The sequence below is a fragment of the Ursus arctos genome, unplaced genomic scaffold (genome assembly GCF_023065955.2).
Source record: "Ursus arctos isolate Adak ecotype North America unplaced genomic scaffold, UrsArc2.0 scaffold_26, whole genome shotgun sequence".
In the NCBI taxonomy this organism is placed as follows: domain Eukaryota; kingdom Metazoa; phylum Chordata; class Mammalia; order Carnivora; family Ursidae; genus Ursus; species Ursus arctos.
Window position 1 is genome coordinate 30524655 of NW_026622941.1, and position 24523 is coordinate 30549177.

Genomic DNA, 24523 nt, shown 5'->3' on the forward strand with positions numbered 1-24523 from the left:
GATTTTGGAATCTAAATAGCTCAGGAATAAAAATAGCTCCTATTTGGGAACACAATAACTAAGTGAGGGACTCATAATAAAGAAGTCAAACTGCAAATAATGATCTGCCAGTCTCCAATATCAGCATTTACTACCAATCTGCTTTAAAACCATTCTGTAGTCATTGTTGAATCATTATACCCTCAGAAGTGTGGCACAGCTAAAATCATCTCTAATAATATCATTCCTTAAACTAATTCTTTTCACAAACCTGAACACACAGGATTTTCTTCTGCTTTCTTTAGAAATGAAGTATTTCAGGTACTGATCTATTCGTCAGTACTCACAGCATTCCTGTGTGTGTGAATTTACAGACAGATAAATATTTATATAGATGATATTGGTCATATATAACATAAATTTTCAGCACATGGTAGTTACCCAAAATTATTTTTACTGGGTTAGCTCTCTTATCTTCTTTTTTTATGTTCTGACAGAAACCAAAGAGGTGACATTTGCATAAAAAATTCACTCATTTGGATACATCTCCTACTCTTATATGTAATTCCACCTCTTTCTTACCAAAGAAAGCAAAAAACTACAAATAAGCAACAATAATATGATTACTGGGATAACCTGCAATGACACCTAATTTAAAAAATAATTTAAAAAGTAAGTCATTTGAAAACATGAATACCATAAATCACCTTATCTTTAGAAACAAATTACTTCTGGCACATTACACGACTTACTTAACACTTCAAAGCCTGGAACTGCTGTTTCAATGGTGTTGATGATGACGATGACAATGATGGGTCCTACAGCATAGGGTCCCTTGTAGTTCTCTTAGTACAACTTATAGTAATATTTCCTTCTGTTTCTAAAAATTCAGTTTTAAAATCCCTAAATACTATTCAGGTATTGAAACAAATTCACACTTTTTTTTTTTTTTTCCTCAGGAATGAGCAAGCTTTTGTGCTTTACACTTAATAAAAACTAATATAGGTTCTCTTTATAGCTATAAGGTAATTTTTTCCTCACAGTAGAAATTAGGTTTATAGGCTAGGAATATAGGCTAATTTGGAGCATACCACTAACGAGTATGAACCAAAAGGAGTTAAAAACTTTTCGAAAAAGAATATAATGAGACATTTGGGAGAACACTTTGAGATAATAAATCCCTTTGAGGAATTGAAAGGAACAGTCACCATTGGCACGTTGCTTCGTCATTCTACTGCTAAGGACAGAGGTAACTGTGACACAGGGTAGTAAGGTGTATCAGAAAGGGTACAGCTTTTGAATCTGAAAGCACAGGGTTTGAATTCTAGCAACTCAGTTGCTGACATTAGTCAATTTCAAAATTCTCGAGGTCAGATGCCTGTACACAATAATAACAAGAAGTAACAGAAAAACTAAATGAAATATTGTATCTATCTCTATATATTTATATATGTAACACATTATATATAATGTATTATAAGCATATAAAATGTGCTTTTACATAGCTTTTATCAACTAACTTCATAATAATTTTTTAAAAGATACTATTATTCTCCTTTTATAGACAAGGAAATCTACGCTCACAAAACTTAATAACTTTTAACATGAGTAACAAATGCCAGTATTGAATTTGAATTCACATCTAACCTCAAAGACCATATTGAGAAACTCCATACTACTCTACTCTATTTCTACTGTTAAATATTTGTAAACTGCTTGACTATAATAACATAATAAAAGATAGTAATTATTATGTCACAAACATAAAAATGATACTATACAAATATCCTTAATGATAAGAATGCCAGGGCACATTCTTGTGCTTGGGCAAATTAGCCCTTGTATCTAGTATGTTGTTAAATATATAAATCATAAAATTATCAGTACAAATGCCTTTTCCTATTATTTTTTCCAAATTACACCTCTTTAAAAATGAAAACTCCGAGCTTTAAGAACATATGTTTTAGCACATTACAAAGGCCAATTTAGGAATTGAGTCTTCGGTTCAATCTCCCTTAGGTTGGAGGGATAGATAGCTTGTCTTGAATCAACTGTCTCTTACAACAGGGTCTGCACAATGCTTTGCCAATATTGGAACCTCACTGTATTTATCAGGTGAATGAATGCATTCATTTTATGATTGCTTCTAATATGTTCTCCAGGATAGTCCAATATGTGTAGCATAACCACCAACTTCTTAGAAACATTAGTTGCAGGTTAAATATTTCAATGATCAGAGATACAATGGTCCTTTCAAAGCCAAAGTTCTGCCCAGCAAAACTATAAGGAAAAGGCATGGCTACCAACTAAAGAACTACACTGTACATAAGGGGAAAAAAAAGGAGATATTTATTATTAAACTGCCTTACTGAAACCTCTAGCTAACAAAATGTCTAGCTAGCTAAATAAACTAAATTACAAAAGCAAGTGGATTAGGTGCCAAAAAAATCATGAAGGGTTAAAAAAAAAGAAGAGAAAATTTAAAAAAAGGGAAAAAGAAGGAAGGAAGGAAAGAAGGAAGGAAAAAAGAAAGAGTCTCGTATCATACCATTTGGGTTTTTCCCAAATTACAAAATTGTAATTTATACAAAATTACAAAAATGTAATTTAAAAAATTACAGTTCAACATTTATTGAGCATCTTCTGATTGCCAAGCACTGTGTTAAGAAAACAGGAGCAAACCAAAAACCAAAAACTATCCTTGAACCTCTAGGGCTTATAATCCCAGTTTTCTACTGTTATAAGCAATGACAAAAATAGCACAGTAGTTTACCATTGAATTCATAATCAATAGCGTAACCTAAAACTCAACCGTGCATCTACTGTGGGTAACAGCTTATTCATTCCCATGATTCCCAAGTTTCCATTCATATTATAATGTATACTTGCTATACCAAGTGTCACATTCTACGTTATTTTAAAAATATTAACACACAAGCTTTTTGTTTGCTGTTGTTGTTGTTGTTTTTTGAGAGAGTGTGCACAAGCAGGGGTGGGGAGGAGGGTGGGGCAGAGAGAGAATCTTAAGCAGACTCCACACCCAGTGCAGAGCCCCACATGGGGCTTGATCTCACAACCCTGAGCTCACGACCTGAGCCGAAATCAGGAGTCAATGCTTAACTGACTGAGCCACCCAGGCGCCCCACTAATACAAGTTTTAAAGAAAGTTGCTAGCAATACTATAACTCAAGGCTATAAGACAGATTTCTTGTAGACTTTGATAAATGATTTGTGTCATAAAAGTAAACCAAACCAAACATCTTCATTGGTAATCCTGTTACCCTTTTTCATTCTTTAATATTGCATGAAGCCTAATGTTAGAAGAAAAAAAATCAATCACGCATCAAAGTAAAAAATCTGAATTCACACGAGATGACTCCTGGCAGAATATTCATAAAATGATCACATATAAATCCTTGAAACATTCTGCTTAGGAAGTGTTACTTTAGTTGTCATTTTGCATTTTAGAAGCAGACAAGAAGGAGCAGAATTTCAGGAAACCCAGATAGGAGTATTATATTTTCGAGTATAAAAAGGCACGCCTGCCAAATTTCATGAGTTAGTAGTAACGTCTCATGAGACTTCCCAATGCATATGTCCTAGTACTGCTAAAATATATAGTTGGAAAATGTCCTTATTTTACTCTGCCACCTTTCCAAAAGCTGTAAACGACAAATAAAATGTCAAGATGGAAGATTTAACTAGCACAGCAAAGATCCATAGAAAACAAGTTTATATGTGTATGTCAGAGAACACTACACTTACGGCTGCGTATCCGCACACACACATGTGCACACACACACACACATACACACACACAGAGCAATCCCATCTTAGACAACGTCTCTCTGGCTGTCATTATGAATTAATTATTCAAAACTAACAACTGTGATGGGGGTGTGCAGAAGGACTATTTTGCTTTCTTCCCAATTTCAAATTCTGTTCAGCTGCACAAACTGAACATTATCAGTATGAGAGATGAACTGTCAGCCATCCTTCTTTAAATCAATCTTGACAAACTCAGGTTCAGATCCACTAGCTGTTGGAATTTAGAACCTTTAAATGAAATTGAGATGCCCCACTTAGCTCTAAGATTCCTCTTATTCTTGCCATACCGGCACCAAGACTACGCTTCTTCCTTGAGATACTGACATGCAGTCTTGTTCTCACTTTGGCTCTGGAATCTACCCTGAATCCCTGGTTCACTTGCCTCAGGCACCATTATCCAGCTACCCCTAGCTGGGGTCTTTCCTACCCCTAGCTCACATTGGGCCAAATCGTAAACCCATTCCTTTCTTACCTTTCCTCTTTCTCTTAAAGGTACTTCAACAACCTAAATGACAACAAAGACAACCGCCTCCTTCCAGATTTTGCTGCATCTTCAAAATTCCTGCTTCCCACGGTCATAAACTACTCACAGGATTAACTGCCCTTAACTGCAAGTGAGATCTAGAATGATGGCAAGCTTTGAGATACACAAATGCAGATCCAAATATAAACACTTTCACCTACTTGCAACGTGATCTTGGAAAAGCTACTGAACCTCCCCGCAGCTCCTTTATAATAAGTTTAGGATAATAAAACCTTCCTTGGATTGTTGTTTTGAGGACAAGCACCTGTCCTTTAGTAGGCACTCAATAAGCACTTGTTATACTTGTTATCACCATTATTGATGCTAGCTTTTTGGGATCTGAGTTAGCATACTTCTTTGAAAACTGGAGTGCACTTCTTTGAAAACTGAAGTGCGCGGTGCTTATCAAATTTCTGGAACTACAAGTGTTTCAGGTTATTTGTGAGAACCTAACCCTCCCATGTCCGATTTCCTTCCTTTCACACCAGTGGCTAAAGTCTCAACCTGCCCAACCCAAAACTGCAGCATAAATGATCTCACCTTCTTAGAGGTGTTATCTGGGTACTTACTCAAACAAAATCCCTTGGCATGAAATAATTGTAAGCTTTGACCCCTGCCTTGTTTTCTTTTCTATCCTTCCAAACAGTCTGGATTTCTGATAGCTCAGTGAAATGTCGAAAGTCAGAATAAAAGGTAATGAGAACAACAATGTGGTTCTTCAACTATTTACACTAATATTCTTGGTCCTTACTAAACCTAGGTTGCATCAATTACCAAACCTTTGTGCCTTCTCTGGACTTTGAAGACTGATTTCAGTATTTTTTTTTTTAACACAGTATGAATGTTCCAAAATACAACTTCACAAGGCCTTGTAGTTCAAGAGCATCTTATCAAGAAAGGTATGCAAGGTGGCCATGCTTTTTTCAAATCACTGGTTTAGAAAATACCTTACAAGTGACATAATCAAAATAAACAAATAAACCATCGCCCCAAACAAACAAAATGCAAGCAGCAACGAACAATCCCATTTAAAGTGAGGCAGATGGTGAAGAGCTAATCATCCCTAGCAGAAAGATTCTGAACTTCTGAACCATAGACTGGAGTCGGAAACCCAGAATCACAACTAGCTAGCTAGTTGACTCCTCTGCAAAATTTCCAAGTCTCTAAGCCCTGGTTTTCTCAAACGATAAACAGGTAATCGCTACATTGAAGAAGTCCTCTAATTAATACAAATAAAACCCCAAAGCGCTGGAGGACAAATCCCCTGAGCAATCCACATCATCCTCTCCTGGTTCATATTAATCCCTTCCTCTGTTGGGTCAGAAGAGACAGTTCACTCTTAACACGAACATGCATTTCTCTTTCATTAATTCCTCCCCTAGTGCTGGTCAGTGGTGTATCAAGGATGGGGTAATAAACTCCCAACCGGTGTAGGCAGTAGGAAGTGCGCTGTCTCTAGATGACTTAAAACCAGTAATGCAATCTTCTAATACTCAGTCAACATTTTATTAGAACCCTAAACCAGCAATTCTAAGCAATGTAAGTGATAAACTCTCCTGCTCTACCACGACCTGCCCACCAGGTCTAATTGCCCACCAGAGAGAAACTATTTCAGAGATAGAGAGGTTGGAAATGCACACTCTGCTCATAAAACATAACTAAGAAACTGCCTGATACAAAACAGATTGTCAATATTTGGGCTAAATTAGTGCTAGTTCTGATGATGAAGCCTACACGCAGTTTTCTTGGACTCTGAAATGGCTCTGAAAAAAATCATCTGAGAACATAAGCGGTTAATGAAACCACACGTAAAAAGATGCAACTGGACATGTGTAGCTTTTTCAAGCATGCATTTAAACATGCATAAAAATTAGCAGAACGCATCAACCAGAACAAAGCTCAAGAGTCTTAATATTTCTAAAAGTTTCCTTTCTAAATCTTAGTTTAGGCAAGTTTAGTTTATATATGACAATACTCTCTGTGAATATATTTATAGAAGGCAGAATGGCTTTGCTTTTATTAGATTTAGCCCCATTCAGCGCTGCAGGGTTTAGCTCTCCACTGATTTGATGAATGCAAAACACTTGGGTGCCACAACAAGAAACCCTATAAAAAATCCTAGACGTGTATATTCGGTTTTCAAATAAGAAATTAGATTAGGAGGGGCGCCTGGGTGGCACAGCGGTTAAGCGTCTGCCTTCGGCTCAGGGCGTGATCCCGGCGTTACGGGATCGAGTCCCACATCAGGCTCTGCTATGAGCCTGCTTCTTCCTCTCCCACTCCCCCTACTTGTGTTCCCTCTCTCGCTGGCTGTCTCTATCTCTGTCGAATAAATAAATAAAATCTTTAAAAAAAAAAAAAAAAAAAAGAAATTAGATTAGGAAAAAAACAAACAAACAAACCCTTACAGTATTGCATGTTTGGAAAGATGTGCTCCCCGAGGCAACCCATCCAATATAAAGCCACCAATTTTATAAAAGTAAGGCAAATATTTTACAACATCATTGCACTCGCTTCAAGTATTTTTAAGGGAAAGAAATCCTTATGGAACTTGTTGATAACAGGAATTACTGATATTCAACTCACCCTTAAAATAAGCAGTATCAAGAAGCCCACTTTAGCCTTTCAAAAGAGCTTTTAAGAGGTAGGTAACTCTTTCTGTTTTCCCCCCTTAAAGACTTCTTACTTCTTTTAAGTGGAATATAAACTTTTTATCTATAATTTCATACAAGTTGTAGAATCAGGGTCAAGAGTTTGGGTGGAGATTGGAATGGAAGAAATGTCTCGGCATTCCTCCAAAAAGAAGTGAACTATAAAAAAATTACATTTATTGACTTTGTAAATTTGAATGTATCTTTTTTCTCTCCATGTCTCTGATAACTAGGACAAATATCACCAACAATATTATGAAGATCAAATGAGATAAGACATACTGGAATTTTAAACAAATTCAAATTATTCAGAAAAGTAGTAGCTAGCATTTATTGAGGATTAACTCATTTAATCCACATAGTCACTCCATGAGATAGGCACTATTAGCTTTATTCCTATTTTATATAAATGGAAACAGGTTATGATAACAAGAGGCGGATCTAGGATTTGAACTAGGCAGTTCGTGCCAGAACCCAAATTCTTGGTCACTGCTATGCATTGCCTAACTTACCAGCAACTGCATCTTTGCAATTGACTTGCCTTTGGCCAAATATTTACCTATTAATTTCCCAGAACTTGTCCACTGAGCATCTCGCTTATTAGATGTGAGGGAAACAAACAGTCCCATGCTTCTTTTTTTTTTTTTAAGATTTTATTTATTTACTTGAGAGAGAGGAAAAGAGAGAGGGAGTACACGCGCTCCAGTGGAGGGAGGGGCAGAGGCAGAGGGAGAAGCAGACTTCCTGCTGAGCAGTGAGGCTGCCCTGCAAGGGGGTGGGGGGACTCGATCCCAGGACCCTGGGACCATGACCTGAGCGGAAGGCAGACACAACCAACTGAGCCACCCAGGCACCCCCAGTCCCGTGCTTCTAATCTTGATTTTGTCTTTCCTCCACGTCACTGCAAACCCAGATATGAGTTAAATGGAGATAATTTCTGGCAGAGGCCACATAAAAGCATTTTTTCTTATCCCAGAAAACGTGGTTCATCTGTTTTATTTGGTGATTGCAGTATGCATTATAGAAAGAGGAAATGTCACAAGATGATAAATTCTGAGAGAGACAGAAAGGTATATTACCTAATTCAAAGAATTGTCACATTCTTTGTTTAAAAGTCCTATTTGTCATAATGTTTCATTATGCTAAGAGATTTGGGGAAAAGGGTAGAAAGTCAGGTTTAAAATGGCTTTCTCATCAATCTGGATTTATTCATTGGCTACTTGGTGATCAACTCTATAAAAATAATTTAAAAAATTGCCAGTCTCTTTGAGAAAACAAGTCATATAAAAGGACAAATGAATATGATACCTACGAAACTGGCAACCACTTAATGTAAGTGGTAGAGACTTCTGTAGCTCATTGGAATCAGTTCGATGAGAGTTCGGGCTTTCTTCAGAGGAAGAAAAAGACAGTCTGTAGTCCTGCAAGTTTCTAATACATTCAGTAGTCTGATAAAAGCAGGGACTAGGGTCCATGCCAACATGAAATTCTGGTAACTTGGAGGGACTCAGTCTGCAGAACGTGTGATCTGTCTCCCCCTTCATCTGTCAGTCAAAGAGATGTGCAAAACTTTACAGGTATTTGTTCATGGTCATGTTAGTGGTGGAGTGAAGAGTTTCATGAAGACTTAAGACACACAGAGGACTTAACCAAAGTGACATTTATGATTCTGCCCTGAGATACTTATAGTATATAGAGCCATTGAAAATATAGAAATACATATTTTACAAATCTGTAGAAGTCAAAAAACCCACTTTACAGATAATAATAATGATAATAATGATAATGCTACTCTAAAGCAGAATTGTAGATTTCAGAACAGTCTGTGACTTTATATGAATCCGACATTGTTCTTATTAACAGTTATCGGATATTCAATAGTTATCAGGTATAGATTAAAGGTTACTGAGTAAATCTCTTTAGTTCTCAATTATATCAGACTTTAAACATTTAAAATTATTTCTTAATAAGCCAACAAATAACATAACCACTGGGATAAATGTACAGAGTATAATTTTGAAAAATGACCCCAGGGTCAACAATACAGAAGGGACAGTTTTTATTACTCTACAGTGAGACATCTTTTGTAGATATTATTCTTCTATTTAGAAAATAAAGCTCTTTATGACTTCAAGTCATAAAATATAATCTTATGCTCCCGGGAAAGCACGGTACTGCTTAACCAAAAAAAAGTCTTAAAAATTAGATTTTTATTTCAGAGAATATTTGCATAAAAATTAGAGCTTGGCTGATTTAAAATGCATCTGTCTCTTCTGCTCACTGTATACCTGAATCTATAAACCTGATGATTGCAGCTAAACAGAGTGTTTTAGCAACTGAGACTGTGAATGAAAAGTAACAAGCTAACAATACAGTTTCATGAACAATCAGGGTTATATTTTCATGTAAATAGCTACATCAATAACAACTGAAGTAATGGAAGCCTAGAATATCCAGTACTAAAAATTAGGTCTATAATTCCTTTGAACGGGGAGATATTAAAGGACAATTTTGTTTAGTATTTAAATGTGTTCATTCTTAACTCTGCATAAATTCTACTTGGATTCATGGGAAAACAAATAACAACATTTTTATAATTTTCTATTGAATTATTTTTTTGTGAGCTGAACCAAGAAGAGCGATGAAATTTTAAAGGCAATTCAAGAATTTCTTTCTAAGAGTTTAATCACAAGCTGTTAGTCCTGCCTATTCCACATCAGTCACCTGTTTGCCCCCTTTTTCTTTTCTCATGCTCCCACACATCCGAGATGTAAGGGAAATGTTTTACAAAATGACTGCAGGAAAATCTCAACTAACTTTCTTTTGGAAAGCCCAGAGTTAGCCCAGAGTACCGATGGCTACTCATACTTTATACCTTATATGTTGATTTTTTTTTACCTTTTTGTTTGTTCGTTTCGTTTTTAAAGATTTTATTTATTTATTTGACAGAGAGAGACACGGCGAGAGAGGGGACACAAGCAGGGGGAGCGGGAGAGGGAGAAGCAGGCTTCCCACTAAGCAGGGAGCTCGATGCGGGGCTCAATCCCAGAACGCTGGGATCATGACCTGAGCCGAAGGCAGACGCTTAACGATAGAGCCACCCAGGCGCCCTTTACCTTTTCTGAAGACCTCTACCTAAGTCAGCTCAGGTTCAGCATGACCATAAGTTAACAATAGCTTCTCCTAGATTCGAAAGGATAAGGTGAACAGGTCCCTGAATGGATGCCACCTAAATCAGCAACCCAAGTTAGCAATGAAACAATTCACAAACGCTGGTAACAAATACTGATATCTTAGTATTTTAATTTAAAAGTGCGTAGTTACTACAATGTGTTATAAAGACAAAATGGAACTGAACACTTTGCTCCTATCACTTCTGAAATATCATACTTATTTAGAAATATGGTAAAGCATCTCTTTAATAAAAAAAACTAACCTTGATAATCCCATAAATCTTCAAATGTACTAATATGACCTCCAAAATACTATGTTGGGTTGCTTGGTTGACTGCAGCCCAAAGTGCCAGCTTATTTCATTGTTCTTCTCCAGCGTAATCACAGGACAAAAGGCAAGAACTGATGGCTAAATTAAGAAGAGTCTCATTAGATATGTGCTGATGAGGAGTTCTATCAAAGACCAAGATGTGAATATTGCGGAAGTTTAGTTGAAGTGCTGACCACACTTAAAGGATGTAGCTGCCAGCTATCTTTCTGTCTTCTGTCCTTAGTTAAAAATACTCAATTCTTTTAAGTGGAACTAAGGGAAGAAGGAGCAGAAGAAAAGCAAAAAAAAAAAAAAAAAAAAAAAAAGTTTCTGAAACCTAGGTTTCCAAAGACACAAGCTTTCATAAAAGATCACAATAGCTAATAAGCAGAGGTTTCACAGATAAAAACTGACAACAATGACTTATACCATTTATTAAATTAGAAAAAATAAAGGAGGGGCACTATTTAGTAAGGTAAGGACAGTAAACTTTCATATACAAATGAAAGTGTTGGAGAAGTGTAAATTATTATTAATACCCTTTTGGCAATAAATTATAAAATACACCTACCATTTCATCCAACAACATTATTGCTGGGAAATGACCCTGTAGACATGCTCAATGACACGCATTAAAAGCACGCACCAGGGTTTTACTATTGCAGCCTTGTTTATAATAGGCATGTAAAACGGATGCAACTAAAGGGTATCTCACAGAAAATTTTTAACCTAAATTATGTACATGCATACAATGGAAAACTGTTAAAATAAGGTAGGTACATAAGTACTGATATGGAAATATATATACATAATATATTTAATGAGCAAAATATACATTATAGAACATTGTTCACAGTGTGATCCCAATGTTGCAAAAAATAATTGTGTGTTTCAGAATAAACAAACATGTAACTATGATTATCTCTACAAGGTACGATTACAGAGGATCTAGTTTCATAAATTATATTCACTTTGCCTAACTTTTCTTTTTAGCACTTCACATTTTATATTTATAATGTGAAACACAAAGATTTTTATGTTTAAAATTTGAGAGACATACTACTTCTTTCCCTCAAATGTGAATATAAAACACTAATAAAATAAGATAAAAGTATTTTATTACTTTTGAAAAAAAATAACAATGAAGAATACAAAATATAATCAAAATCAAGGTGTTTAACAGTTTCCAGAATTTTTTAAGTTGTAAGAGACCAGGGATTCTGATTGATGTTGTTCACAAGAGTCAGTAGCCATTTATTGAAACTGTACATAATTAATTGTCAATTATTACAATTAATTCTAATTTGAAATGAGTGCAGCTCATTATATTCTGTTTTGCTATTATTCAGAAATTTTGTATAATTGTGTGTCTGCTTTTTATATGATTTGCCATCACTGTAGTGCATTTATCTACTTGGAGGTTGAGATTTCTTAATAGCAAGGGCAGAAAGCCCAAAATGTTACAATGTCTAAACAGGTGAAAAAAAAATCGACAGAAAATCTATCAAGAAAAATAAAAATAATGCACTGAAATATTTGGATTAAGTGTTCGTAGCTACACTTCCACCTTGGTTTTTATATTCATGTTTTCCTTTCAAATTGCTATAATTTGTTATTTTTATAGCAATAGAGATTTTTTTTTTAAAGATTTTATTTATTTATTTGACAGAGAGAGAGACAGCCAGCGAGAGAGGGAACACAACCAGGGGGAGTGGGAGAGGAAGAAGCAGGCTCCCAGCAGAGGAGCCTGATGTGGGACTCGATCCCATAACACCAGGATCACGCCCTGAGCCGAAGGCAGATACTTAACCGCTGTGCCACCCAGGCACCCCAGCAATAGAGATTTTTAAGAAAGATAGGAACATGAAACTTTACTCTTCATTTTTTTAATCAGAACCCATCAAGTATCCTATGAAGTAAATATCCAGATCAATTTCCATAACTCACAATTAATTAAAGTTTAAATCTTCATAAATATCCAATAATGAAGTTCTTAGATACTCTGTATGCCAAGGCATCACTTTCTGTTGGGCTACATAAATTACTGTAGTTTTTTTAAAACTGTATTTTTGACTGGCAACAGCTAGATGGTAAATATTAGACACAGAAAGACTAGAAGTTAACTAAATGAGCTTCTTTTTAATTGTTTTTGGAAAAAGAGAAACTTATCAATGAAAATATTACTCATGACAGAAAGGAGGAGAAAGTGGGTGAGCATAAAGGGAAAGACGCCGATGGAGAGATGGGTAAAGTTAATTCCCATGAGGCAGTTAGCTCAGGACCTGACATGTAAATGGTCAGAAGATGTTAACTATTATTATTATGTGCAAATACACTGTATAGTACATTGATAGGTTAGAGTAAATCTTTTGTAAGAATAAACAGTAACTTCAGAATGGTGGAAAATAAGTATTATTAAGGCCATGAAAGAGTTGGAAAATGTAGTTGAATGACATCATTTTTCAGGTACACTGTAGAACTACAGAGACTCATGTGAACTACAGGAAACTGAAATTTAGGTCTATGAACTTATTTGCCTGTCATTATATAGCATGAGGATTATCACGATAAAGCCACCTCACGATATCATTAATAAAAATCAGAATTTAAATTCTTTGCTCAATTGCTTAACAAGTCGTTAAGAGCAAAGACACATAAATACACATACAGAATACAATAATTATTTTTGTCTGTCAATTTGCATGTCATTATCAAAAGAAACAGTATATTAATAACTCTATAGTATACATAGTACAAATAATGATAATAGGTGAATGTATAATTGCATTATATTTAAAAGATAATACATTTATTATATACACCTTCATATAAAGATAATGTATTATAGGTAAATAATATTCTTATGTTCTGTTTAGATAATGTGTTCATATAAAAATTCATATTAAGTCCAGTTAGGTTAATTATGTAGTATAAGTGAAAAATGGGTTCTTATTAAAGTCTCAGGAAGACAGGATTAGACAAAGTATACCTCATAGGTTGGGGATCCATTTATATACAGACTTCTGACAGAAAAAGGTCACTAGTATTGCTTCCAGCATAGGGAGTACTGTAAGTACGAAGTGTGTAAGATTAAAAAAAAATCTTGGAGGTTGTAAGCAGCAGAAAAATATGGAAGTATGATATAATCAAGACCATCATTGCTCTAGATATTGTAGAAAACCCATTTGTTTTAATTAGCCCTAAGAATCCTCAAAAGGAGAATGTGTACAACCAATAAAAGTGATTTATTGGCAACAGATTCTGAAAATGTCCTTTACATATAGACTCGCATCAAAACATTACTACATTTGCAGGGCACCTATTAAGCATCCGACTCTTGATTTTGGCTCAGCTCATGATCCCTAGGTTGTGAGATCAAGCTCCCCATCACTTTACCAGGTTTATTGATGGATGTTACATTAAAATGATCAAGGAAAATACAGTGCAGGATACTCTGTAGTATCCACTGAAAAAATGTTCAAAGCAGGCTCCTTGCTCTTGGCTGGTTAGGCCCAATAAGCTGAATTACATACTCTAACAAGTGTATGGCAATTGGCAATAAATAAGGCTATAGATGGCATATATGCTTTTGGGGTTGCCCGTGATTTTGGTATGCTCTGGAAACAGAGGGTTTCCAACATCCTCTGGACAATCCACAAAAACAAAACTTATATGTTAAAACTGTCTGATACCATTCTCTTACCCTTTGGGTTAGCTATTAAAAAATTCAAGCTCAATCCAAACTTGATATCCCTGAAGCTATAAGGGCAATCATGCTGACCAGGCCACCAAAAATGTGGCACTTCAAACCTCTGATTCACAAACGTCCATCTGTATGACCTGCATTCCCTTAACCCTAAATTAATAACATAATAAGACTGAGGATGTAAGGGGGAAATGGATGAAATGAGGCTCCTAGAAGGACTTCTCCGAGACAACCTTTGGGTAGGACCAAATAACAAACCTGTACTACCAAACAGAAACCCAAGAGCTCTATTTAAATTTATCCATGACATGACACATTGGAGCACACATAAAATGGTCCAAAGGGCACAACAGTACTAGTAGAAGCCAACTCCAACTGTTGCCCAACAAATATTTCAAAAATGTACGATTTGCCCCTTGCACAATCCTGCAAAACCATATCTCACTGCCTTAGGTCAATTTCCTCTTCCCAACAGGCCTTCTGACATCTGGCAAATTGATTCCATCAGCTTCCCCCATTTACCAAATGTAAATATTTATTGGTAATGATCTGTATGTTTTCTCACTGGATCAAGACATTTCCTTGCAGGCAAGCAACAGCTAAAGCAGTGGTCAAAAACCTATTAGGAAAAAATCACTCCTAATTGGAGTATTCCTCAACAGCTACACAGTTATCAAAGAACCCATTTTCCTAGTCAAATTGTCCAAGAGATCTGCAAAATTTAATCCATCTTTTAATATTTTCATTGCACCTATCATCTTCAATCCTCAAGATTAGTTAAACACACTAATGGCATAATCCAAACTCAATTGGCCAAACTAACTACTGCCTTTGGTCTACCCTGGCCCAAAGCATTGCCTCTTGTCCTTTTAAAATCTAAAATCTACCCATACTGGCAAGGCTCAATTGTCTCCATTCAAAATCATCACTGGGTATTCTATGAAACTAATTGAGGGTCACTTGCCCTCCACTTTGTTACAAGAATTCTCCAGCACCGTAAGGGACTTGTGCAGAATATATATGAAAAGGCCAAACTTGTTAAAGATTCACTTTACAGAATGCTCCTTGGAGACAAAGAAAATACTCATGACCTTAAGCCTGGCGATCTAGTATACTTGAAGAGATATCAACTTTAAGATTCTTTACAGCCAAAATAGAAAGGACCTGATCAGGTATTGCTAAACAACTCATGTGTAGCAAAGCTACAAGGGGCTGACTCATGGATTCACATTTCTCATTTAAAAAGGGCTCCAAATCCTAAAAATGATTGGAGAGTCACTCCAATTTCAGAGGATATCCCAAGATCCAGAATTTAAGCAGACAATATCCAATGAAACAGCTGATACCCAAAATCCAGGCCCAAGCCAGAACACTACTTTTACTTTAATTCTTATTTTTTTCCCCTTTTTTCCCATTTTTACCATGATTCTATTTCACCCACCCCAGACTGGTGAGGTCATTTATGACCTTTGGCCGCCTCCTTGGTTTGAGGTTTTTTTTTTTTTTTTAAAGATTTTATTTATTCATTTGACAGAGAGAGACAGCAGCAAGAGAGGGAACACAAGCAGGGGGAGTGGGAGAGGAAGAAGCAGCTCCCAGCGGAAGAGCTTGACCTGGGGGTCATCCCAGAACTCCAGGATCACGCCCTGAGCCGAAGGCAGACGCTTAATGACTGAGCCACCCAGGCGCTCCTCCTTGGTTTGACTTCTTAAAGGCAGACTTCCTTAATGACCCTTAGGCTTTAGTAAGACTTGACACCCTATGGTCCCTACCCTTTGTTCTCAACTCCTATACAAATTCAAGATGAAAAGCCAGTTAACAATACCTTTATTACTACCTTCTATCAAAGATGGAACCCCCTCTGATTGGAATACTAACTCCATTGTCAAGCTGTCCCAAACCACCGACCAGGGGATTCCCCTAAAAAATTGCTGGGTATGTCAAAACCCACGTGACATTTCAACCAAATACAAAATACTCCCTCTTAACTCCCCTCAGTTCAATAAGATTGCCCCACAGATTAAGATCATTAAGATCATGCACAATGCCCCTGGTCAAATCCAATTGCTCCTCCCCACTCCCTCAAAGGTGCCCTAACCCCATTTGCTTTAACCTCCTTTCCTTGTTTTGAAGTTACTCCTGTGCACAATTTCTCTTTTCATCAGATATGTCCACCTGAGACCTAGTCTGGTTTCTACAGTGTAAATCTCACTTTTGCATTAACTGATCACTATCATCTATCCAGCTGTAATTCTAGTTCATCCACATACCCTAATGCTACTGCCCTCTGCCAGGTCATCAAGAACAGAAGACAAATGATGAAACTTACTACCAATGCTTAGGTCCAGTGATTTCCTGGAGAAAGATATATAGAAAGTCCCATCAAAGTAATATTTGTGTAAGAGGTTTTGCTATGATCAAACTAATCCCAAATTCTATCCTTTAAAAAAAAAAAAAAGACTTATTTATTTGAGAGAGAGAGAGAGAGTGGGGGGAGGGGCAGAGGGAGAGAGAGACTCTTAAGTAGGCTCCACGCCCAGCACAGAGCCCAATATGGAGCTCTATCTCAGGACTCTGAGACCAGGGCCAGAGGTAAAACCAAGAGTTGAACGCTTAAGGAACTGAGCCACCCAGGTGCCCCCCAGATTCTATCCTTACTGTGATCTCAATAAACCTTATGTTGCAGGACCCCTATCTTCCCTCTGTACCAACTCTTCCTTTCCCATCATCAATAGCATCACTCTGAATGATAAGACAAGAGCAACTGAATCTTGGTGTGCTTCTGAAGTATATATATATTTATCAGTAGCAGCCCTCTTAATTATGTTTCCTACATGGGCAACCCTTAAGGAAGAGTAACTAACCAAACCTTAGTCTTCAAATGCATTTAACAATTCCTGGGTCACTCACTGTACAATGCACCCTAGGATTCATGTAACCCAATTGGTCTATCCTACCCACAAGGTCCACTGCCTCTCACAGAACCCAAAGGGCTTAAGGTATAATAATTGTTAGAACTGGTCTGGCCATAGGCATGTTGGCCCCTTGGGGAAGATTTGCTTATCATAAAGCCACCCTGTGTAATCTAACAAATGTTCTGGAGGAATTATCCTGCAATACTGCTTCAGCCCTACAAAAATTACAATTATCCTTGGACTCCCTTGCATCAGTAGTTCTAGACAATCAAATAACATTCAACTACTGGCTGGTAGAATAAGGGGGTGTCTGTGCTCTTGCTAATATCTCTTGTTGCATCTGGATAAATACTTCCTCCAAAGTGGAATTAGAAATTAAAAAAAAAAATTCATACAGGCCTCTTGGCTTCACAATATCAACAATCCCACCGTCAATGAAATTTGGAATCACATTAAAAGTTATCTACCATCATCTAATCCCTTTAGTTGGTCACCCAAAAAATAGGAAACATTCTTCAATCTGGACTACAATACTGTATGATACTATTAAGTATCTGATTGAGCATCTGATTGCTATACAAAATACTTTTTGCTTATTTCCAGAAGTGCCTCTCTTTCTCCTCTTGCGCTCCCAGCTAACTATGAAGACTGAAGCTTCTGTGTCTACTGCTCCGACCCCATGCCTTTAAGGTCCCTATGAAGGACGGGAAGGGCCACAAGCAGCAGCCTAGCACCTGGGCAACAAGGGACTCACCATAATGAGTTTCCCCCACCAAAACTGATCATGGTGATGTTTCATACACCAATGATCAGAAAGAAGAAATGAGGGGCGCCTGGGTGGCACAGCAGTTAAGCGTCTGCCTTCGGCTCAGGGCGTGATCCCGGCGTTATGGGATCGAGCCCCACATCAGGCTCTTCTGCTATGAGCCTGCTTCTTCCTCTCCCACTCCCCCTGCTTGTGTTCCCTCTCTCACTGGCTGTCTCTATCTCTGTCGAATAAATAAATAAATAAAATCTTTAAAAAAAAAAAAAGGAAAGAAAGAAGAAATGAAAAGGAGCAAAGGACAGTTGACAATTCTGACTCCATCTTGCAACTGCCACCGTTTTGTGGAGTTCAATGAAGAACAGCCACTTCCTGGAATCATGATAATCATCTTGAGGTTTAGACACCTGGAAAATTGCCCCCGACCCACAATACTGAGCAAAAGAGGTCAACTAATCACTGAGCAAATCATACCAACTGAAATTTCTCCTTTGCTGTGGTTTTAAGTTTTAAAAACACCATCTCCTGTCACCCTTTTTGGACAAGCACATCGACTGAGTTGGGTTGTTCTCCCCAGTTTGTACCCCTAAATAAAGATTTGTCTCCTTTTTCCTCGCTCATAGGCTCACTCCTGAAGTTTTTCTTGAACAGCAAACATTTTTTCTACTTTAGTACGTTTTCCTTTATCCTTATTGAAACAACCACTGTAGCTTCCGTGTCTGTGTAGCCACGTGGCAGGTTGCAAGATGTCCATATGTAGCATTGATTCTCCATTTAAGCAAGTATCATTTTGGGGTTCGTTTTTGTTTCCTTAACTAAGGGCAAGCTCTCTGTTTTTTGGTAAACTATCTTGGTTCCTTTAGCCTCCTCATTCTTTCATCCCTTTCTTCCACCTCATGACATTCTACCAGTGAACTGATATTGGAAAAAAAATTGCTAAATTAGGAAGAGGTTTACATGAGCGTTGTCTCTGGCTGCTATTATTTGTCATGAAATTACTAACCATTTACGTACAATTTCAAATTTATGTCTCACCATTTTTGTATATTGTAAATACAGGTAATAGCACATAAATTGGAATATGCGGACATTTTAGAGGGTATAGTAATGAATGACTGTTTTCAATTTCTGGGGACACTTGGTTATGAAAAAACAGGGAAAACTAGGTTAAAAATAAAAATTTTCAAAATTGAAAAAAAAACCCAAACCTCCCTATTTACTTGGGAGTAAGAATTCAAAATGTATTACCAAAACAGGCTCTGTCTGGACTCTGGAAAATTTCAAGAATGGTTACAACAACCAAGTGTTTTCTGAAATATATTCCTGCCTAGAAGCATAGGAAGCAACAGTATGACTATACACCATCCATTTCTGCATGATGCTTTTATGACAAGATACATTCTTTAACATTCTGGAGCTCAAGTATACATTTACAACAAGCCCTCAAGCTTTTCTCCTATTTTAAGATAATGAAAAGTGCATATAAAAAGTCCCATATGTTAGGCAACTGAAAATATTCTCCAAAACTGCACAGAATAGCTTTATCTGCAGCTATTATTAACACAATAAAGTCTTTTCTCTTGGTTAAAGAAAAGTTGTGATTTTCCCCAAAAGTAATAGCTCTTTGTGTTTATCCCCTTAAGTCTGTAACAAAAGTGCAAAAGGTGTGCCATCAAACTATAATACAGTTGATCATTTCAGCTGCCCATTACCTAGTGGTCGCACTTGCTACACACATTAAAAGAAATGTTTAAGCAAGGAAACTATTTCAGAGAATGACTTACCCTCCTTTAATATAATCGAGGAATGAAACTTCTGTTTCTACCAAAAAAGAGAGCAAGGTTACCTGAAAAGTAAAAGAAAAACAAGGTAGAATTATCTACCAGTACTTAATTACAACCCCAGATGGACTTTATTCTAAGTATTAGAGAAGAACTCATATTTCATATTGAGAGGAACATCACATTTTGAAAATCAATAACAATATTACTCTTTATTAAAATCTGCCAGGACTGATTGTTCTTACATTTAACATGATCCAAATGAAAGGGGCCCAAAAAATTAACTACCTCCTTTCTATGACCAGTTTACTTCCTTTGAAGACTAGAATGAAAATTGTCTACAAGGACACTGTGTTACTTCACATTTTAGATAAAAGGAAAGATGAAAGGAGCTAAAAAATGGTTAAAACTAAAAAATCTGAATCAGTGAGTTAAGCCTTTTAAGAGGAAATGTTTGTTTTTCTCATGGTCCTGTAATAAGGCTATCTAATATTTTAAGTGTCTTGCAGTACAGAAATCTTCAAAAGGAAGCTTGGAGAGAACTTAGATTTTGCTTTTCCTAAGAAAATTTAATCTCACGATAAAATCTTCAGTATATCATAGAAGAAATGTCACGGAGATGAAAAGTACAGCATGGGTAATACAGTCAAGGCATCTGGTCACTGTACTGATTGTGGTGAACGCAGAGTAATGTACGGAATTGTTAAATCAATATGTTGTACCCTTGAAACTGTAACATTGTGTGTTAGTTACACTTCAATTAAAAAAAAAAAAAAGGTACACCTGAATTCCCAAAAAAAGGAATAGGACGATTTTAAGATTTTTCACGATTTCAAGATACTTTCATCTTTGTACCTTCCTGTACTGATTTTAGCCCAGCATCCTACAAGGGTGTAAATTTTAACACACTGTGAACAAGTACTTTCTCAGGCCCTGAGATTTAATAGGTGAGTGCGTCCTATAAAGAGTACAGTATTTCTTACTAACACCTAAACGTTTTCATACCTACTCGATTCTCTCCAGTGTGATTCCACTGAATGAGGATTTCATAAGAAAACTTCAGCTTCCGTCAGAGCCCATACGGTCCTGAGGACAACCTGCAGAAGCGGGTGACTACTTTCTATAGGGTAGTCTCCATTACAACCATCCCCACAGCACGCTCCATTTTCTAGTACACTCCTTCATACTAAAATCCTGAGTGAAAGAGCCTAGTCTCTCGTTCTAGTCTGTGTAAATGTTATACATTTTTTATCCGTTTATTTGACTCCTCAGTGAGTAACATAAAATTTGACTTACTGTTCCCGAATTAGTATATTTTTTCTTTTTTCCTTTCTTTTTGGGATTCACCACCTTGAAAAGCAGATAAAACAATTAACACTGTGTTAGGTTTTATATGGAAATTTTTACAAAATGTGTAGTTCAAACTGCTGCCTTCACTCCTGATGTATCCATTCATTTATAAATGCCTTTAGTATGACTCCTGGACAGTCCTTCAGCCAAAACCTCTCTACAAAATGTACTGGTGACCATCTTCTTTGTGTGTGTGTATGTGTGTGTGACCATCTTTATAAAAAATATATTTTTTCAATAATATTTTTCTCAATCACTTTATGCATTGATTACCCTCATTCATCTGTATCTTCTTGATGTAAGAGAGACTTTTAACATCCTAGGTCCTAAATAATAATGATTGCTCTGTAGTGAACTATAAATCGCCAAAGAAAAGTATAGCCAAGAGACATAACTTTTTTATTAGGTTAAAAACACTAACATAGCAAATCACCCAAATATGTGCATACATAGGGCTCTGTTACTCTATTGCTGTCAGGGGTAGTAATTTCCACCAGATACTGAGGCTATGTACTAATTGGTAAAGCTCTGGCCTGTAGATGTAAGATTTAATCTTTGACCATTTATTCCATGAGGCAATATTACTGCACTCCTATATTGTACAAGACACTGAAGAATATAGGGAATGTAAAGATGAGTAAGACCTGTGTATCTAATAGAATAAATAAAACACCTAAGTGTCTAGAGAAAATCCTTCAGCACATCCCAATTCAAAATACCAAGGAAGCATTTTGATAGGCAAAGAAAGTTAAAAGAATTTATGGCAAGTATTATTTGAACTAAACTTTATTAATTTAAACTAAGGCTATAATAAAAAGGGATAAACATAATCATCTAGAAAGAGGAAAAAGTAATTGGCCCAAGGTGGCTGGAGCAGAGAGCAAATACATATTACTGAAATGAAGCCGAAGGACCGCAGGTACGTCAAACCAGCAGCAGACACTCCTGTCTGCCTGCCTAGAGATCCTGAAAGCTGTTTGCAAGCTTAGAGATTCCACAAGGGCTCTGTACTCTGCTCCAGCCCCCTCACAGATGCAGTCAACCAACAGTCCTACGGGGCCAGGGTCCCAGGAGGAAACAATCCTGCCTGCAATCGTGTAAATCCTAAAAGGGCCCAATACTTAGTTTCAGCTCCTTCCAGCTGTAGTTTGTGAACAGTCCTGCTGACACAAGGACAAATCAAGAGATACTCTTGTCTATACCTCAGGAGATCACGAAATATCCTTCTATTTATTTAGTCCCAGCCCCTCGGACCATGGTCAGGAAGCGATCTAGCCCACCCAAGGGACCGAGTGGGGGACATGCCCATCTGCGCCTCCAGAGCCAGTACAGACCAAAGTCTTAACTATGGTACCTGAAACAGCCATGGGACTCAGGGGCTGACCCTCTTAGGTATGATCCAGAGCCTGCCCTGCCTACTTAGGGACCCACCCAGTGATCAGAGGGAAGTCCTCCAAGAGACCTGGCAGGAGCTACACACATCCTTACACTTAGTAAGAGGCCATCTGACTGAGGACCCAAATGTGCCCCCTGAAAAGGAACTGTGGCTCAGTGCTGCCCTCCTGAATAAAGTGCTGGAGCCAGTCTCACCCACCCAGGGGCCAGACAGAATCCATGCCCGCTCCAGCGCTGGTAACAAGCACCCCAACCATGGATGCTACTACAGACCCACCAGCCTTAAAAGCAGCTCCAATCCAGCAGGACTGCAGCTCTGCAGCTAATCCCATCAGCTCAGGAACTGACAGGAGCATGTCTTTATCTGCCAAAACCAGTCTGCAAAGCTGGAGGGGGGTTTTTAAAAACTCAGGTATAGTGCTGGAGATCTAGAAGCCCAAGGGTAGGCCGAGAAAGCAGGCATCTATGCAAGGACAACCTGTCTTATATTACTTTCATTGTCTGTGTAGAGCCTTAATATTCCTTCCTTGGAAGACCCAGATAGAAAAACTGATCCATTACTCCATCTTTGTCCTTGCCGAGGAAGTCTGATCTGTAAAAATCTCATACTCTACTAAGTAAAATACTATACGTAGCTCTTGTCAAGACATACCAAACATATTTCATGTGTTTGTCTCCCATTAGACATGGAATTTATTTATTTATTTTTTTTTTTTGAGAGAAGGAGAGAATCTTAAGTAGGTTCCACGCCTAATGCAGAGTGCAATGCAGGGCTCGATCTCACAACCCTGAGATCATGATCTGAGCTGACATCAAAAGTCAGACACTTAACCAACTGAGCCACCCAGGTACCTGTAGACACTGAAATATTTAATCATCTCTGTATCCCTAAGGCCTTAACGGAGAATGTGGAATGTAAAAGCCATGTAATAAATATTTTATTTCTAAATGAATGAATGGAATGCTACTGCTTTAGCTTAGGAAGAAGACGCTAGAAGAAGGAAATTTTTCCACTCCTAACTTAAAAGAGGTCAATGTTAGTGTCAACCTGGTCATTATTACCATTATTGACTGATACTGAGATATTATCTTTTGCTATTGATGTTCGTTAAATAAAAAAATTAAAGAGAATGTACAGATGACATAGCTCAAGTATTAACAGTGCCAGAACACACCATGTGCTCAATACATATGTGATAGTTAACTGGCAAGGTAGGCTTAAGGCAGAAAGAGCTACTGTGCTTGCTTTAATAACTTGGATTTCTTTAATGACTGAATTATACTTTGTCATTCCCTTCAGTCTTCGACTAAACAACAGTGAAGGTGCTCAAACATACTAAGCAGACCATAATTCACTTTATAACACCAATTTGACATAATGAAAATGCATATTTTTCTCTTTTTATTAAAACGGTGTTGGGGAGGAGGTTGGTAGGAAGGCAAAACATAAGGGTGAGGTTTATGGAAAAAATGTTTAAAAAATAATAAAAAGTTTCATAGGCAAGAATTTTTAAATTTTTCAAAATAGCGTTAAAAGATCATGGGCCTTGAAGAGAATATCATTCAGTCTCAGAAACAAGTCTGTTCAATAAGTTTAAAGATTCTTACATATATTGGTAGTTGGTTAACCTTTGCCAATTACCCTTTGCAAAATCTATACTTTTAAAGCATAGATTTACTTATTCCAGAGGAAAATAATAAAATAAAATTTCTCTTACCTCATATACGTTGAATTGTGATTGTCCTCTGGAAAGTTCCCTATAGCTTGTGGTAAATTCTCCAATGAAATCATGACTAAATTTAAGAGGAAAAATATATAGTATTAGCTTTCATAACATTTGTCAATTATACTTTAAAGTTTTGTACCAATGTATAGTTTAATCACGAAAAAATGCTTAAATTACTATGAGCATAACTTAGTAATTTATATTTTAAGAGACTCATACATAACTTCATTGTTTGTTAACCCCAAATTATGTACACTCAAAAGTTATATTTTGTTAATATTCAAATAATATTTAATTTATCCCATCAATATTGATATTTCAAACAGATATTTTAGTTTTAATAACTCATATCTCAAAAACATTTCATCGTCTATGCTACCAAAATGATTAACAATTTATCAGGATGAAAGTTTAAGACACTC

At 36.9% G+C, this 24523-nt stretch overlaps 1 protein-coding gene across 3 annotated transcripts in view; it reads right to left on the reverse strand.

The window, feature by feature from the left end:
* The window catches only part of CPNE8 (copine 8), a 211950-nt gene that overhangs the window by 42713 nt on the left and 144714 nt on the right, over positions 1-24523 (reverse strand). For 2 of the 3 annotated variants that reach the window (XM_026502116.4, XM_044385555.3), the window contains 3 exons: positions 24093-24168; positions 20926-20979; positions 19633-19694 (listed from right to left, as the gene is read on the reverse strand). In XM_026502116.4, coding sequence (XP_026357901.1) covers positions 19633-19694; positions 20926-20979; positions 24093-24168 — 192 coding nt within the window. The other variant, XM_044385556.3, reaches the window with a different exon arrangement.